General features: G+C 43.1%; 1 protein-coding gene across 1 annotated transcript in view; it reads right to left on the bottom strand.

Moving 5' to 3' along the window:
• Positions 1 to 17479, bottom strand: part of LOC109911724 (beta/gamma crystallin domain-containing protein 1-like) — a 59832-nt gene that overhangs the window by 28417 nt on the left and 13936 nt on the right. Inside the window, exons 4-6 of the mRNA XM_048613149.1 lie at positions 14226 to 14273; positions 7045 to 7163; positions 2123 to 2297 (exon numbers count right to left, since the gene is read on the bottom strand). Coding sequence (XP_048469106.1) covers positions 2123 to 2297; positions 7045 to 7163; positions 14226 to 14273 — 342 coding nt within the window. The remainder of the gene's footprint in view (positions 1 to 2122; positions 2298 to 7044; positions 7164 to 14225; positions 14274 to 17479) is intronic.

Genomic DNA, 17479 nt, shown 5'->3' with positions numbered 1-17479 from the left:
TTGCAATGCAGAACATTGCTAACAGCACAGGTTCAATTCCTGTACCAGCAACAATTACCGTGAAGATCCTACCTTCTCAACCTTGTCCCCCCGCCACCCCACCACCTCCCCACCTGAGGTGTGGTGACTTCAAGTTAAACCACCACCAGCTGTAACTGTCTGATTAGAGAGTTTCTCTGTGATCATCTGGGACTTTATGCAGTTAGGTGCCAAGCTCCTGTAAGTTGTCTTGGAACATTTTACAAATGTTAAAACTTGCCTATAAATGCAAGTTGTCTTTGTTGTTACCTCACACCTGTAGTTTGGGGATTTGATGTTTAGATACCCAAATTCATGTCCCAGTGTTAAAGAGCAGGCAGCTTTTAAACACTTTTGAACGGCTCTTCAGTACAGCCCTGTGCTTGTAGTGTGGATATTGGGACAGAGAAACCAAAAGAAGTTACTCAAGTACTTTTAAATCACAGTTTGGGGACCAAAATGAAAGGAGGATTGTATTAGTTATGAGTCGGTCAATGTGCTGGATAATTGTGTTAGCTCAATCTCATAATAATAGGCCAGGCCCATTTTCAAGCATACCGGCCTCACTCAGCCCCACCGTTTCCTGTTCCCTCATCAGTTTTACTGATGTGCGGAATATTCAGGATACATCAAACTTCATACAAATAGAAGTCAGCCACTCAGTCCTCCAAACATTTTCTACCATTCAATTAGATCATGCCCCATCTGTGTCTTATCTCCATTTACTTGCCTTAATGTACATACTTTGACCAACAGTTAAGGTCTTGGAAAATTTAAATTGGCGCTCAGTTTCTGCAGCCTTTGGGGAGAGAGTTCTGGTTTGACATGAGCCTGTGTGTGTGAAACAGTGTTTCACCATTTTAAGTCCTAACTTACCTTGCTCTTGTCACTCTCACCCTCACACCACCCTCCCCAACTTATCTCCAGCAGAAAACCCTCTGGGATCTTTGTCTTCCTCTAATTCTGTTTTCATAATCACTCTGAATTTTAATTGCTTCACCATGGTCTGCTATGCTGCCAAAGCCTTAAGTTCAGGAATTCTCTCCCTCTTCACCTCTCCTCTTTCATTGAAGTCAGCCCCTAAAACCTTTGCCTTTGACCAAACTTTGGGTCACCTGTCTTACTATCTCCTAATGTAGTTCAATGTTAAAATTTGTTTGATAATTTCACCCGTGAAGCACCTCTGGATCTTTTACTACATTAAAGAGGGCAAAGAAATGAAAGCTATTGATGTTGTTGTTGTCATTGTTTATTTTTGCTTGGACTGGAAAGTGGAGGGTCTATTATGCACATGACACTTTAGGCAGGGATCCCTGTTAATATGAAGTTAAGGTTTATTGGCCAGTCCACAATCAAACTTGAAACTCTGAAAAAATGCAGTTTGCTGCAGACAATTGTTCCAGGGTTTCAACTACTTATAATCGATGTCGTTGGGGATCTCTTAATTGATATCTTGGCTCACTGGTAATCAGGAGAATGCAAGTTCAAGTCCCACCAGGGCTGCTTGAGAGTTTGATTTCAGTCTAAAGTATCTGGAATGCTTCTATGTATGAAAGTTAACACGAAGCCATTGCCTTGTTGGAAATACCTTAACTGACTCAGGCATGTCACTTTAGGGATGATAACCTGCCATCATACACCCCACCAGCCCCACACTGATGTAGTTGAATGAAAACTGAAGTGGCCTAGCAGGCTGTTCAGTTGCATCAAAGTAGTGCAAAGATAAACATACTGCAGTAAGTCAAGTCAGTGTCTCCCTATCATGAATTGAGGCTTTGTTAATTGTTGGAACATGTGCATAACAGGGTGCATTTTAAATTACTGACAACCACCATCCACTTCAAAGGGTGTGATACATTAATCCCATGACTTGTTGGCAGTCCGAACAGCAATGAAGAGATCATATATACCAAACTTAACTCCCAGCGAAAATGATCTGCAAATAATCTTTTCTTCAAATAAAGGATCCACATTACTGTTTCACCAATCCTGGTGTGTAATTGTTAAATTTTCAACTGGAAGAATGTAAAACCAGTGACACCCATTTCCTGATAGTTAAGTAAAAAAAATGCACAAAGGTAATCATTTTCCATGCTTTGCTTACCCTGACTACTCTTTTGAGGGAACCAATGACGATGAATTTGGTAGGAGGTGGCTTGGAGTCAGGATCTTCAGTCTCTTCTTCAACTTCCTCGCTCCAGGGATCCGTCAACCTTACATCCTGCTCTTCAAATATGAACTTCTTCCCTTTATAATTTGGCTTCTCATAGAACACCCAGCTGAAGCAGATCAGGACAAGATTAAGAGGCTTTTTTAGAGGTTTCCTTTTACACTCAGATGAACTCTCCATGATGGGATCATGAAAATTGAAATCACTTCTTTTATCACTCAATCTATCCAGCATTAATTTAAACAGAGTGAGAGATAGGTGTGGACCAAGTCATGTACAATTAGGGTTGCCAACTCTGGTTGGATGCATTTTCAGACAATAACCTCCTGCCTCTAACTGCCCCACCCCACTTCCACCATTGGTCACCCAACTATCCGTCCTGGCAGTGATGTGATTTTCCCCAATTGTCTAATTGGATAGTCCATCACTGTGAGTCAAACTGCTTTTTCATTCACCAAATTTATAAATTAATAAGTGAAAGCATTTTAAGAAAATGATGTATTTTTTGTTAGAAATCAACCCTTCTGACTTCTCTCCACTTTTACTGGCTGTATTATGCTGGAGGACCATCTTTAGCTCCTGGAATCTCCAGGATAATGCGGCATGGTATATTAACCCAAATTACAAGTAAAATGATCATGTTTCCATAATTCAAAGTTTTGGCAAAGATCATGGAGAGTTCATCCGAGTGTAAAAGGAAACGTAATGTCATAAATCTCATCATTTACTCATCAAAAGACTGGCTGACATTTCTTGTCCTATGATGGACCGATGGATCACAGAATTAATTCCTCCTACCACTCGATATTTACTGAACTTTTGGAATTTTGTTATGGTCCAGTCCTTCAGCAGTTTCCCTGTTTTTGCTTTAGAAGGTACTGACTGTGTTGTTTCTGGGCATCAGAAAATGGTGCAGGCCTTTAGCTACTTGAACCTATCATTCAATCAGTTCTTGTTCCCGCCCCCTCTCAGTTCTGCCTTAATACTTTCAGCTAACAAATATAAATCTCAGTTTTAGAAATCAAGCATCAATTATTGTTTGTGGTATACAGTTCCGAATTTCTCCCAGCGGTTGTCTGTATTAGTTTTTCCTAGAGTGGAACCTTGGCTTTTTTTGAGACTCAACGTGGAGGCAGGCTTAAAGATGGGCGGTACATCCACTTAGTGGTGGGGGCAGGTCGGGTTTCCTCGCATTGTGTTCTCAGCAAAACTTTGTTTTAACCGGCACCTCATTAATCGGCACTCTTGATAAACGGGCAACAAGCATACATCTCAGATACCGCGATCTACCACGATGCCCGAGTATTTATGCTAACAGTGATGTGCAGACTCCCTGAATTACGTTTCTATTTTTATTGTGTGATTTTAGATTGACTTTAGGAGGCTTGATGGTTTTACATGGATTTTTTGAGGGATGTCGATGTCTCAAAGCTCCGCTGGTTCAGGGTTTACTGCAGTTATGCGAACCTTTTGATTATCCAGAATATCTGATCAACCAGCGGACAGCTGGTCTTAGATGCCGGTTAATAAAAAGTACGCTGTACATGCAGAGGTAGAAGGCCAATTTTTAAGGGAAAATGGGCAGTAAGTTCTGCACCACCCCATCCCCTACCCCTGGACCATCTAGGCTCTGACTTCTAGCATTTTTTAAAGAGCATCCATCAGGACCTCACTCTTCACAACTTCGGGAGCAACTTCTGCTCATCACCTCCAGCCAGCTAGAAGATGTCAAAGATCAGACAAAAACTGTTACCATCCTTTAATGATATCCCTCTCGACGTTCTCTAGTAGGCTGTCCAGGAGAGAAGGGAAGCTCTTTACCCGACGGTAGGCCAGAAGAGGCCAGCCCTACTGATCAAGTGGCCTGGATTGGAGGAGTCTCCAGAGGTCAGCAACTGGGAGTGACACAAGAGAACCTGGCTACAGTGCCGCAGGAGGATGAATGACCCACTGTGCTGTGCCTGGGTATATACCACAGTCCACTCAATGCCCCACGATCCTATGGGTGTGAGTTAACATTGTGAGGTTATGGCTGTAGGGGACTGCCACACAGGAATATGTGCCAGCCACCTATGCCAGATTCCTCATACAGAGCTAATGTTTGTCACTTCGAGTCATACAGTCATACAGCATGGAAACAGACCCTTCGGTCCAACTTGTCTGCGCTGACCAGACATCCCAATCTAACCTAATCCTATTTGCCAAAATTAGGCCCACATGCCTCTAAATCCTTCCTATTCATATACCCATCCGATACCTTTTAAATGTTGCAATTGTACCAGCCTCCATCACTTCCTCTGGCAGCTCCTTCCATACACACACCAACCTCTGTGTGAAAAAGTTACCCCTCAGGTCCTTTTTAAAACTTTCCACTCTCACCTTAAATCTATGCCTTCTAGTTTTGGACTCTCCCACCCTGGGAAGAAAACCTTGGCTATTCATCCTGTCCATGGCCCTCATGATTTTATAAACCTCTATAAAGGTCGCCCCTCAGCCTCCGATGTTCCAGAAAAAAACCCCCCAGCCTATTCAGCTCTATAGATCAAACCCTCCAATCCGGGCAACATCCTTGTCAATCTTGTCTGCACCTCTCAGGTTCAACAACATCCTCCCAATAGAACTGTACGCAGTATTCTAAAGTGGTCTCACTAATTTCCTGTACAGTCACAACATGATGTTCTAACTCCTGTACTCAATGTTCTGACCAATGAAGGCAAGCATGCCAGATGCCTTTTTCTCAACCCTGTCTACCTGTGACTCCACTTTCAAGGAACTATGAACCTGCGCCCCTAGGTCTCTTTGTTCAGCAACACTCCCCAGGTCCTTACCATTAACTGTATAAGTCCTGCCCTGTTTTGCCTTTTCAAAATGCACTTCATTGCAACTACCTCACTACAGTGGCACTGCCTCTCAAACACATCTGCTGGGGTTAATACTTAAAACATTTCGGAGCGAAAACATTCAGCAGCTCACACATCATCACCGCACTGACCAGGATAATATACCCAACTGAATCAGAGATAGTAGGAACTGCAGATGCTGGAGAATCCGAGACAACAAGGTGCAGAGCTGGATGAACACAGCAGGCGAAGCAGCATCATAGGAGCAGAAAGGCTGACGTTTCGGGCCTAGACCATTCATCAGAAAAAGGGGAGGGGAAGGGGGTTCTGAAATAAATAGGGAGAGAGTGGGAGGCGGATAGAAGATGGATAGAGGAGAGGATAGGTGGAGAGGAAACAAACAGGTCGAAGAGGCGGGGATGGAGCCAGTAAAGGTGAGTGTAGGTGGGGAGTTAGGGAGGGGATAGGTCAGTCCAGGGAGGACGGACAGGTCAAGGGGGCGGGATGAGGTTAGTAGGTAGGAGATGGGGGTGCGGCTTGAGGTGTGAGGAGGGGATAGGTGGGAGGAAGAACAAGTTAGGGAGGCGGGGACGAGCTGGACTGGTTTTGGGATGCAGTAGGGGGAGGGGAGATTTTGAAACCTGTGAAATCCACATTGATACCATTGGGCTGCAGGGTTCCCAAGTGGAATATGAGTTGCTGTTCCTGCAACCTTCGGGTGGCATCGTTGTGGCACTGCAGGAGGCCCAGGATGGACATGTCGTCTGAGGAATGGGAGGGGGAGTTGAAATGGTTCGCGACTAGGAGGTGCAGTTGTTTATTGCGAACCGAGCGAAGGTGTTCTGCAAAGCGGTCCCCGAGCCTCCGCTTGGTTTTCCTGATGTAGAGGAGGCCACAACGGGTACAGCGGATGCAGTATACCACATTGGCAGATGTGCAGGTGAACATCTGCTTGATGTGGAAAGTCTTCTTGGGGCCTGGGATGGGGGTGAGGGAGGAGGTATGGGGGCAGGTGTAGCACTTCCTGTGGTTCACAAGCTTTAAAATCTCCCCTCCCCCTACCGCATCCCAAAACCAGTCCAGCTCGTCCCCGCCTCCCTAACCTGTTCTTCCTCCCACCTATCCCCTCCTCACACTTCAAGCCGCACCCCCATCTCCTACCTACTAACCTCATCCCGCCCCCTTTACCTGTCCGTCCTCCCTGGACTGACCTATTCCCTCCTTAACTCCCCACCTACACTCACCTTTACTGGCTCCATCCCTGCCTCTTCGATCTGTTTGTTTCCTCTCCACCTATCCTCTCCTCCATCCATCTTCTATCCGCCTCCCACTCTCTCCCTATTTATTTCAGAACCCCCTTCCCCTCCCCCATTTCTGATGAAGAGTCTAGGCCCGAAACGTCAGCCTTTCTGCTCCTATGATGCTGCTTCGCCTGCTGTGTTCATCCAGCTCTGCACCTTGTTGTCTCTAATATACCCAACTGACAGCTTTTCTCTACATTGCAGGAAACAAGGGCTGAGAAAGATGACTTTGGAATAAATTCCTCTCAGATTTCTCAACTGGTGGAAATACTTTCTTTTAATTCAACCTTTTCCTTAATATCCCAAAAGCATTGATTAAAAGTTTAAGAGCACGAATGGTGAATTCAATCACCTGACTGAAAGGTAGAGGTGATATCCCAGCTCTATCCATCCTTGCCCACCAATCTATGCATTTTCTGCAGTGGTAATGAGGGGAATCAATAACACCTCACTGACCCTTTTTCAAAATGGCAAGCAGTAAGCTTTCAGATCAGAAAAGCCAATGATTCTGCCTGTTATTCTGGGGCCTTAGAAGTCTGTGTGGTACTAGAAAAATGAGTGTTACATGCCCTAATTTAACCTCCTTAAATGTTAATAACAAATCAGAAGAGAGGCAAGAGGAGAAAAATCTTTAGAACCAGGAGCTAGTTAGTCAACACACCCTCTAAAATGTCCTATAGCAATGGCCAATTGTGGAGTGTTTGCATTGACTTACCATCCGCGAATAACTCTTACTGAAATGACAGCAGGAAATTCCCATGACAAGCAATCAGGCACATCACAAATAATTTCTCTCTGAAAGCCAGTGAAGTTTGGCTTGTCGTAAATGATTATCTAAATTGCAAGAAATGGGAGATTGAAAAGAAAAGTCATGAGCTGACCTGCTCCACAGAAAGGACCAATTACAGACATCAGCAACCATCTACATTTAAGTTTGTGAAGCATTTATTACTACAAATCACAAGGAATTATATCAAATGGTGGCACATAAACAAGCTATTCAACCCAATGAGTCTACATTGATACTTATATTCCATATAAGCAAATATTCTCATTCCTCACTTTACCTTATCAGCATAACCTTCTATTCTTTTCTTTCTCATGTATTTATCCGACTTTGTCTTAAATGCCTGACCTACCGTACATGGTATGAGACATGAGGCTTAAAACGTTGTGAACATTTGTAGTAGGGAATTGGGACAGTTTTAGATGTCAGCAAAGGACAATAAAAATACAGCAAAGTGAAGGAAATGAATGACAGTATACCAGAAAGAAATATAAAAGTGGATGGTAAGAGCTTCGACAATTTTGCAAGACAGAAGAGAGCATCAAAAGTAAACATCCTTGGAGACTGAGGCAAGAGAAATTATAATGGTGAATAAGGAAATGACAGTGACATCTGACAAAATTTGTATTTGTTTTTACTGCAAAAGAAGGAAAAAAAGTATGCCAAAATACTGGGGAACCAACAAACTAATAATAAGAAAATTAAAGTAATTAATATCAGTTGTGAAATAAATACTGGAGGAAGTAGAAATTATGAGCTGATAAAACGCATAGTCCCACAACCTAGGGTCCAAAAGAGATGGTTGGAGAGACAATGGATAAATGTCCATGATTAATCAAAATTTCCCAGATTCTTAAGTGTTCCCAGTGGATTACAAGACAGCAAATGTAACACTTGGTGTTCAAGAAATGAGGGACAAAGAATAGGGAGAGATGTAGGCCAGTTAACCTGACAATAATTATGCAAAAATACTGGAACCCAATATCAACAAGCTTAATAAGGCACTTAAATATCATGATATAATAAGTCAGAGTCAACATGGTTTTCGAAAGGAAAAGTGCATTTGACAAGTTTATGAGTGTATTTTGAGGATTAAACTAATGGGTATTTTAAAGGGGAAGTAGTGAAAGTAGTGTATTTGGATTTCCAAAGGCTTTCAATAAGGAGCTATATGAAATGTTAATCACAAAGGTTAATATGATTAGCAGGAATATATGAGCAAACAGAGAAAAATGGACACAAATCAGAAAGGAGGAATAAATAGTACATTTTCAAGTTTACAAGTTTATTGTTGGGTGAGACCAGGATGACACCAAGGTGATTGTTACTGTATTTATAACCCATGCGAATTCCTTAAAGATGAAGGGAGCAAGATCAACTGATCCAAGTTTCCTGATGATACAAAGCTAGGGAGAATAGCAAATCGGAACTTTTTAATAATGATAAGCTTTCAAAGTTTCTTGTTCGGAGAAAGTTGTGTGTCTTTGTACAAGAAACACCAATTTAGAATGCAGGTACAGTAAGAAATTAGGAAGTCAAATAACCTGTTCAGCTTCATTGCAAGTGGATTGAATTACAAGAAATTTTAACAGCGCACAGGTGACACTACACCTGAACTATTGCTTACAGATCTGGTCTTTATACCTCAGGAAGGATCTACTTGTCTTGGAGCTCATCATAACCATAAAGTCATAGGGAACTACAGAATAGAAAAAGGCCCTTTGGCCCATCGAGTCTGTGCCAGTCAAATACAAGCGCATAGCTATTCTAATCCCATTTTCCAGTAGTTGGCCCATAGCCTTGTTTGCCTTGGCATCACGAGTGCACATCTAAATACTTCTTAAATGTTATGAGGATCTCTGCCTCGGCTAGAGGAAGGGTGGGATTAAGGTATTGAGCTCAATGATCAGCCACGATCCTACTCAATGACAGAACAGGCTCGGGGAGTGAAATGGCCTTCTCCTGCTCCTATCTTCTATGTTTCTGTTTCATCTTTACAGACCATGAATTCAGATTCCCATCACCCTCTTGGTGAAAAAAAATTCCTCACATCACTTCTAAACCTCCTGTACCCTACCTTAAATCTCTGCCCTCGGTTACTGATCCCTCCACTATGGGGAAACATTCCTTCCTGTGATGCAGTGGATTCTTTTTCCAATGGGAACAGTTTCTCTGTCATGCCTCCACATTATTTTGACAACTTCTATAAAAACCTCTTGTAGCCTTCTCCTTTACAAGGAATACAGTTGCAACTTTTCCAATCTATCTTCATAACTAAAGTTTCATATCTCTGAAACCATTCTCATTAACCTCTTCTGTACTCTCTCCAATGCGTTCAAGTGCTTCCTGAAATGTGGCATCCAGAACTGTCCATAATACTCTAGCTGTGGTCTAACTCACATCTTATAAATGCTCAGCATGACCTTCTTGTTCTTGTACTCTGTGCCCCTAATAATAATAAAACCTAAGATACTGCATGTTTTAATTAACTATTCTCTCCAATTGTCCTGCCACCTTTAATAGCTTGTACATGTACACACTGGTCCCTTTGTTCTTGTACATCCTTCAGAGTAGGTCTCTATACTATCTGCCCATGCATTGTTTTCCAAAATGCATCACCTTACACTTTTCCAGATTGATTTTTATCTGCACCTGTCTGCCCACTCCACCAACATGTAAATGTCCATTTAAATTTTTACACAGTCATTTCACAGTTTACGATGGTTTCAACTTTTGTACCATCTGCAAATTTTGAAACTGGGTCTAGAACTCCACGATCTGGATCATTAATACATTTCAGGAAAAGTATGTGTCCCAATACTGATCCTTATGGAACTCCACTCCAAAATTTCCTCCAGCCTCAGCTGTTAATCAATACTCTGTTCTTATCACCCAGCCAAGTTTGTATCCATGTTGCTACTGTCCCTGTTACTCCATGAGTCTGCACCTTCCTCCCAAGTATGTCATCCAGTATTGTATCAAACACCTTTTGGGAAGTCCTCACATCATTCTGATCAGTGAGCAGGGGGATCTTATTCTGTGATTAAAGGCAAAACTTGGGGGCAGCACTCAGCAAGTCAGGCGGCGTGTGCAGAGAAAGAAACCCAGTTCATGTGTCAGATCTATGGCAATTGTGATGAAAGGCCATCGGCCCAAGACATTAAATCAATTTCTCTTCCAACAGATACCAGTGAAGCAACTGACTATTTGCAGCATTTTCTTTCTTTATTTCAGATTTCCGACATCCTTGGTATTTCTGCTTTCATTTTCAGTTTTTGTCCACTTTCGTTTGCTTGATTTAATTGACACCTTCAGTTTTTTTGACCTGAGGGTCTGTTTTGTCCTACTGTGAAGATCTGTAAGTTTGTGTGACCATATTCCTGGAAATTCATCAATGCAGTGATGTGATTGTGTTGGAGGGCTACTAATTTTCTTTTAAACCTCACATAATGTGAATTAGAAAGGACAAAACTGAATTTCCTTTTCAAGGCTGCTTTGGCTCTCTATGAAGGAACTCATTTGATCTGTGGCTGTGAAAGAACTAAAACATTACCTGATTGACAGTCAAACTTGTTTTGCTTTAATGAGAGCCATCACTGCCAATATTTCCTGGTGTGAGATATATGCAAATAATCTAATCTTTTCCATAGAATTAATGACAGAAACATGCCATTTACCTCAATCTGTCCATTCTGGAGCTGTTGTTCCTCAGATGTCTCCTCCCACCTTACTCCGTCTCAACATATCAACAAATCCTAATATTCCTTTCTTCCTCATACACATAGCTTCCCTTGAAATATGTTTGTGCTGTTTGCTTCAACTACTCGACATTCCCTATTATAACCATATGCTGCCTTAGGGCCTTTCTACTGGATTTCTTGTTGCTTCATTCGTGGCTGATTTATTTTTACTGCCACCAACTCTGCTCTCTTCCAGAAGTGGAAATATCCATTTTACATCGACTGTATCAAATCCATTAGGAGCAAAAAACTCCTTCAGGTCATCTCTCAGCCTTTTTCTGGAGAGAAAAGTGGAATGAGATATGTTTTTTTCCCTTCAATGGCCATTGAGTTGCTTCTGTCAACTCCCCTTCCTTACTACATCTGCCTGCACTTTTTACAGCCTCCTCCCTTTCAGTCTGGCTTGGTGTCTGAACCTCAGCCCTCTCTTCCCCATGAGGCATCCAGGAAATTTCCTTACATAGAATTCCTACAGTGTGGAAACAAGCCCTTCGGCCCAACAAGTCCACACCGACCCTTGGAGCATCCCACCCAGACCCATCCCCCTATAACCCACACACTCCTGAACACTGCGGGCAATTTAGCATGGCCAATCCACCTAGCCTGCACATCTTTGGACTGTGGGAGGAAACCGGAGCACCCGGAGGAAACCCACATAGACATGAGGAGAATGTGCAAACTCCACACAGACAGTCGCCCGAGGCTGGAATCGAATCTGGGTCCCTGGCGCTATGAGGCTGCAGTGCTAACCACTGAGCCACCGTGCCGCCTCTGAATACATGAATAATCTTGCCAGAAGAACCAGACATTGCTAAGAGAGGGATAACATTTGCCTATTCTTGTGCACAGGCAATAAACAGAGGAAAAAGAGAAAACAGGAGTAAGAGTAAGTCTTTCAGCTCTTCAAGCCTCTTCCACCATTTAATATGATTGTGGCTGATCATCCAACTCAATCTCTTGTTTTCGTTTTCTCCCCATACCCAATGGTCCCTTTAGCCCTGAGAACTGTAACTAACTCCTTCCTGAAAACATTCACCGTTTTGGCCTCAACTGCTTTCTGTGGCAGGGAATTCCACAGGCTCACCACGCTCTGGGTGAGGAAACAGAACATACAACATAGAACAGTACAGCACAGTACAGCCAACGATGTCGTGCCGAACTTTTACCCTAAACCTAAGGTCTATCTAACCTCCACCCCTACCTTATACTATCATCTAATTTTTCCTTATCTCAGTCCTTAGTGGCCTACCCGGTATCCTTATACTGTGACCCCTGGTTCTGGACTCCCCAGATATTGGGAAAGTCCTTCCTGTGTCAACTCTGTCTTGTTTTGTTAGAATTTTATATGTTTCTATGAGAGCCCCCTCATTCTTCTAAACTCCAGTCTCAATGTAGCCCTAACTAATCTAGTTTCTCTTCATCCCTCTTCATCAGAGGAATCAGTTTGCCAAACCTTTGTTGCACTCCTTCCATAACCAGAACACACTGCTTTCTGTCGAAAAGCGAGGAACTTTCAGAGTACGTTACTGCAGTTATTCAGAGCCATTAGCCTTCTGTAACATGTTTGTTGGATTTCACAATATTAGCTGTGTTCAACCTATGATCTGCTCTTGCTCGTAAATGTAGTGTTTAGACACTTCTGTTTATACCCATTCTTGTACCTTTCTGTTTTTTTCTTGAGATGTTCATCCAATTACTCTTTACAGATGGAAATTGAATGATGAAACAGTAAATGTTCCAATTTTTTATACAATTTTGAGAACTTCCACATTATGTCAGAAGGTTTTGAACAGAAACCAGAGTCTACACTGTGACGACGCTTCGATAATTAAACAATTGGGAAGTAAGTGAAAGCAAAATACTGCCAGACATCTGAAATAAAATCAGAAAATGCTGGAGAAACTTAGCAAGCCTGGCAGCATCTGTGGAGAGAGAGAGAGAATCACACGGTTAACATTTCAAATCGATATGATTCTTCAGCAGCACCAAACAGTTATTTTCACTTAAAAGGTGACGGGAGTCTGGAACTCAATGCCTGAAATGATGGTTGAGTCAGAAACATTTGAAACTTTTAAGCAGTATTTAGAAAGTCATTTGTGTTGCCATCGCCCCTGAGGGTTATGAGCTGGAAAATGGGATTAATGCATTCAGATCTGGCAGAAACAGGATGTGCAAATGGCTTCATTCTGTGCTGTAAATGTCAATGGGCTGATCTTTATTTTTATTTGGACTTTGGCCAAGTCCAAATTGCCTCAGGGCTTTCGAGGGATTTCAGCTGCATGGGTTTTCTCGCCATAATTTGCCAAACTCGCCTCATTAACTATCTACCCCAACTCTGTGGCATCCCTAATGCCTAATTCCAATCCCATCTATTCCAGAACAACTCACCATTCAGCCAATATCCCAGAATTCACCAGCACCCTTTCACCACAATCTTTGTGAACTCAGACAGCTGCACTGCACTTTTGCTGTAAACATGGCAGGCAGAGGTAAAGGTGGCACCCTAATCTGCAGGCAGGGTCCTTGAGCTCCTGCTGGGAGGGGTGACTAGAAAGGCAGGACATTGTCTTCCACAGGATCAGCAGCGGAGGCCATGATACCAGACCATGCCAGCCTGGCTGCGGTCATCACCCAGATTAAAGCAGTCTCACCAATCTGGAGGGACACACCACTCACTTGAAGAGGTCAACAAGTGAATATTACTTGATGCCAAACATGATTTTAAAAATAGCAGGTTTCCTGAACAATGGAAGGAAGGGGAATCTAATGGAAGAGGAGGAGAAGGGAAGAGCAGGTTCCTGAGAAAGAAAGAACCCAAGTAGAACACTGGGTCATAATTCTGGGATGCAACACAATGAGAAGAGAGAAGGATGGTATCACTAGAGCCCACAGAGGGTCATCAGAAGATATTGCTGTGGGCCATTGACTCTTGGTGCAGCAATAATAAGAAAAGTATTGTAACAAAGAAAGAGGTTTAAGGCTACCTTAAGTATGCACTTAGTTTGAATGGAACAGCATCTCATGAGGCTCCCTTAAGAGCACCTTCAAACCCATCACCATTAGCATCTAGAAAGACAAGGGCAGCAAATAGCTGAGAGCACCACCACTTGCAAGTTCTTCTCCAAGTCACACACCATTCTGACTTGGAAATAAATTGCGTTTCTTTCATTGTCGCTGGGCCAAGATCCTGCAACATGCCTTCCCAATGTATCTTTACCACATGGACTGTAGCAATTCAAGCTCACTACCATCCTCTCAAAGGCAACCAGGGATAAGCAATAAATGCTGGCCCAGCCAGCAACATCTACATTCCATACACAAGTAAATCAAAAGTTGTAAGAAAGTTTCCATGTGATTTGTAATTCTTACCTTGCCAGGTCGGGGGTTAATTTTTCCTTGATCCTTTGGTGTCTTTTTCTGCAAAGCAAAACATAAATGATTTCTTTTATTAATTAGAACTGTTTTGCAGTCAATGACAAAAGTACTTCCCAATGGGGCACAGAGGGTCAAGTAGAGGGAGTGACTAAAGTACATATAATCAAAGCATTTGGTGAGGTGTCAAAGCATAAAAGTTCTCCCAGAAAACTCACTAAACCCGGAAAATGAAAAGAACATCATTACTTTTGCTTCAATCAGTGACTTCAACACACCCTTGAAACTCAGTGATCGTAAAGTATGGAAATCCTAAGGCGATCATTGGAATTATTTCATTAACACAAACTGAAACAGGCAGTCGAAAGTGGCTGATATCTTCATAGGAGTTGCTCGTCTCAGCATAGACACCAAGATGGCAAAGGTAGTCATGATAAAAAGAGGGCAAAGAAGGAATAGCAGAGGATTCCTGCTCCAGATTTCAATTATTTAACTCCTACCAAATAGTACACAGGTGAAGGATACTGCAGAGAAGGCAGCAGTGGGGTTAATGCTGTTAGGTTTCATAGACAAGGATACTGTCAATGCCTATTGTTTTGGTCAATATCCAAAGGATGGCCACTTAATTGAGGTACAGGCGGGTAACCATCAAGCATGGAGCCATAACTCTACCAAGAATTGTCATCTGAGGGCATTGCCCCTATACACCCAAGCTTTCACTTTTCACTAAATTTGGCAAAAACAAACAACTGAATCAGGTGTATAATGGGGTGCTAACTCACTACTGCCTGTTCCATGTCCTCATCAGAATTGAAAGCTTCACAAAGTGCTGGCAGGAAATGAGGGAAGAAAACTGGAATGGAAAAGAATGGAGAAATGGGGGATATGTTTTTGAAATGGTTTTTAAATCACATTGTACGGTTTTCTGTCTAAGATCTAACATTTCCTCAAGATGTTTTGACATAACCCATATCTACCCCACCATCCCCAAGCTACTCCCCTGACACCCTGTGGCTCAGGAAGTAACACAATATGGATTGAGAGCCTACTCACTGTTGTCCTAATATTGCTGGCACCATTGTGGGAGTATGTTTTTCTGAACTGGGTGAATTTTAATGGAAGGCAATCTCTGATAGGCATCATGAATTACTGCAGTGAACAGAGGTTTAGTGAACTATGGGTAAGCCATGTTTTGGAGGCAGAGCTCATTGTAGAATAAGTACAAAAATGTGTTCTCTACCTCACAGGTCCTAATAAAATTGTGCAGAAGTTTCATCTGTGCTTTGTTTTCAAAAAGTAAGTGAACATTAAACAATGGGACTGCAAAGCTGTCACTTTTGAAAATTAGAAAGCTGTCAAGGGAAAGAATCGTATTGTGAAATTTAAAAGTTTTTCAAATGCATTAGTATACATTATCCACTGGATAAAGCTCTATCCTGCATTGAACAATATTGATCTGATTGTGTGAGATGTTCTTATTGCTATTACTTACCCCTTGAAGTCCAGCTCAGCCCTCTGTTTGCATGTGATCAGATACTCTAATGGATTCTGCTCAGCATGTTGTGTTCATAAAACTGCCAAGGGGAACTAGCACTTGTTTACTTCTGAAGAGCTTTTCAAAAGACTTCCAAGTGTTATTTGGATAAATGGGTTAGTGGTATGCAGGGGTATGTCAGTGAGCAGTTTTGGGTTCTTGGGCCTCATGCTCACCCCCATAACTTGACTGATGTCTCAGCAAATAGAGGGTGCTTTTAACCTGTTGATCCCATCAGTTCAGCCCATTCACTGCCTTGTGCTTGCAGCCTGGGTTACTTGAGGATGTCCTCATCTCCATCAGATAACATATCTTTGGCAGGTACTCCTAGGTAGCAGGTAGGGTCTCAACATCAGGAAATTCCCTGACTCTGGCCTCAAAGATGAAAGTGCAGCTCAAAGCCTTTTGTTCTCATCTCGCAATCCCTCCATGGCTTTGTGCCTTTCTTCGTGAACTCCTTCACCTGCTTATCCATAAGCTCACCCACTCTTCAACTCCTTCTGCAGTGATTTCACTTTTATTCACCAATTCCTTCCATTTCATTACCCACCCATCTTGCCCTGTTAATTTCATTTCAAGATGAGCATGAGTTATTGATTGTCACATATATCGGGAATGATACGGTGAAAAGTGTATTGTCGCCACAATTCGATGCCATTTTGAGTTAGGAAAAGAAATTACATAGATAGAGTTCATCTTCTGTACACAGCTTCAAACACAGGTCGAGAGCTTTTGCAAGGTCACTGCAAGGTGTCCCAAACTTCAAGGATTCCTTGCTGTGGGTGCAGCAATGACAACACCCACCCCCCACCAACCCGCCCCAAGGGTCCATGCTTCAGGCATTCCGCAGCCAGGAGCCCTCACACCAGGCACTGCCCCTGTCACAGCCAAGGACCCACCAAGCATCGCCCCAGACAACAGCCTGCGTTCTTCTGAGATGCATCTGTATGTGTGAAGTGCTAGAGAATTGCAAGGTCTCAATGGGTTTTTGTTCCTCTATGTATTCAACAATATCAAATCCTTTGAAGTCATTTCTTCGACAACAACCAACCCACATTGTGTCAGCATTCCTATAATTTCCATATCGGGCAACCACCTAGAAACCGATATTCATTTCAAACCCACCGACTCCCACAGCTACCGAGAATACTCCTCCTCCCACCCACCTTCCTGCAAAAATGCTATCCCCTATTCCCAATTCCTTCACCTCCGCCGCATCTGCTCCCAGGATGAGGCATTCCACTCCCGTACATCTCAGTTGTCCTCGTTTTTCAAGGACCGTAACTTCCCCTCCTCGGTGGTCGAGAACGCCCTCAACCGTGTCTCCCACATCTCCCGCACCTCATCCCTCACACCCCGTCCACGCAATAAGAACCAAAAAAGAATCCCCCTCGTCCTCACGTACCACCCCACCAACCTCCGGATCCAACGCATCATCCTCCGACACTTCCGCCATCTGCAATCCGACCCCACCACCAAAGACATCTTTCCCTCCCCACCCTTATCTGCTTTCCGGAGGGACAACTCTCTCCGTGACTCCCTTGTCCGCTCCACACTCCCCTCCAGCTCCACCACACCCGACACTTTTCCCTGCAACCGCAGGAAGTGCTACACCTGCCCCCATACCTCCTCCCTCACCCCCATCCCAGGCCCCAAGAAGACTTTCCACATCAAGCAGATGTTCACCTGCACATCTGCCAATGTGGTATACTGCATC

This window comes from Rhincodon typus, chromosome 27 (genome assembly GCF_021869965.1).
Source record: "Rhincodon typus isolate 14 chromosome 27, sRhiTyp1.1, whole genome shotgun sequence".
Lineage (NCBI taxonomy): Eukaryota > Metazoa > Chordata > Chondrichthyes > Orectolobiformes > Rhincodontidae > Rhincodon > Rhincodon typus.
Note: the sequence above shows the minus strand (reverse complement) of the source record. Positions and strands in the feature narration are given on the sequence as shown.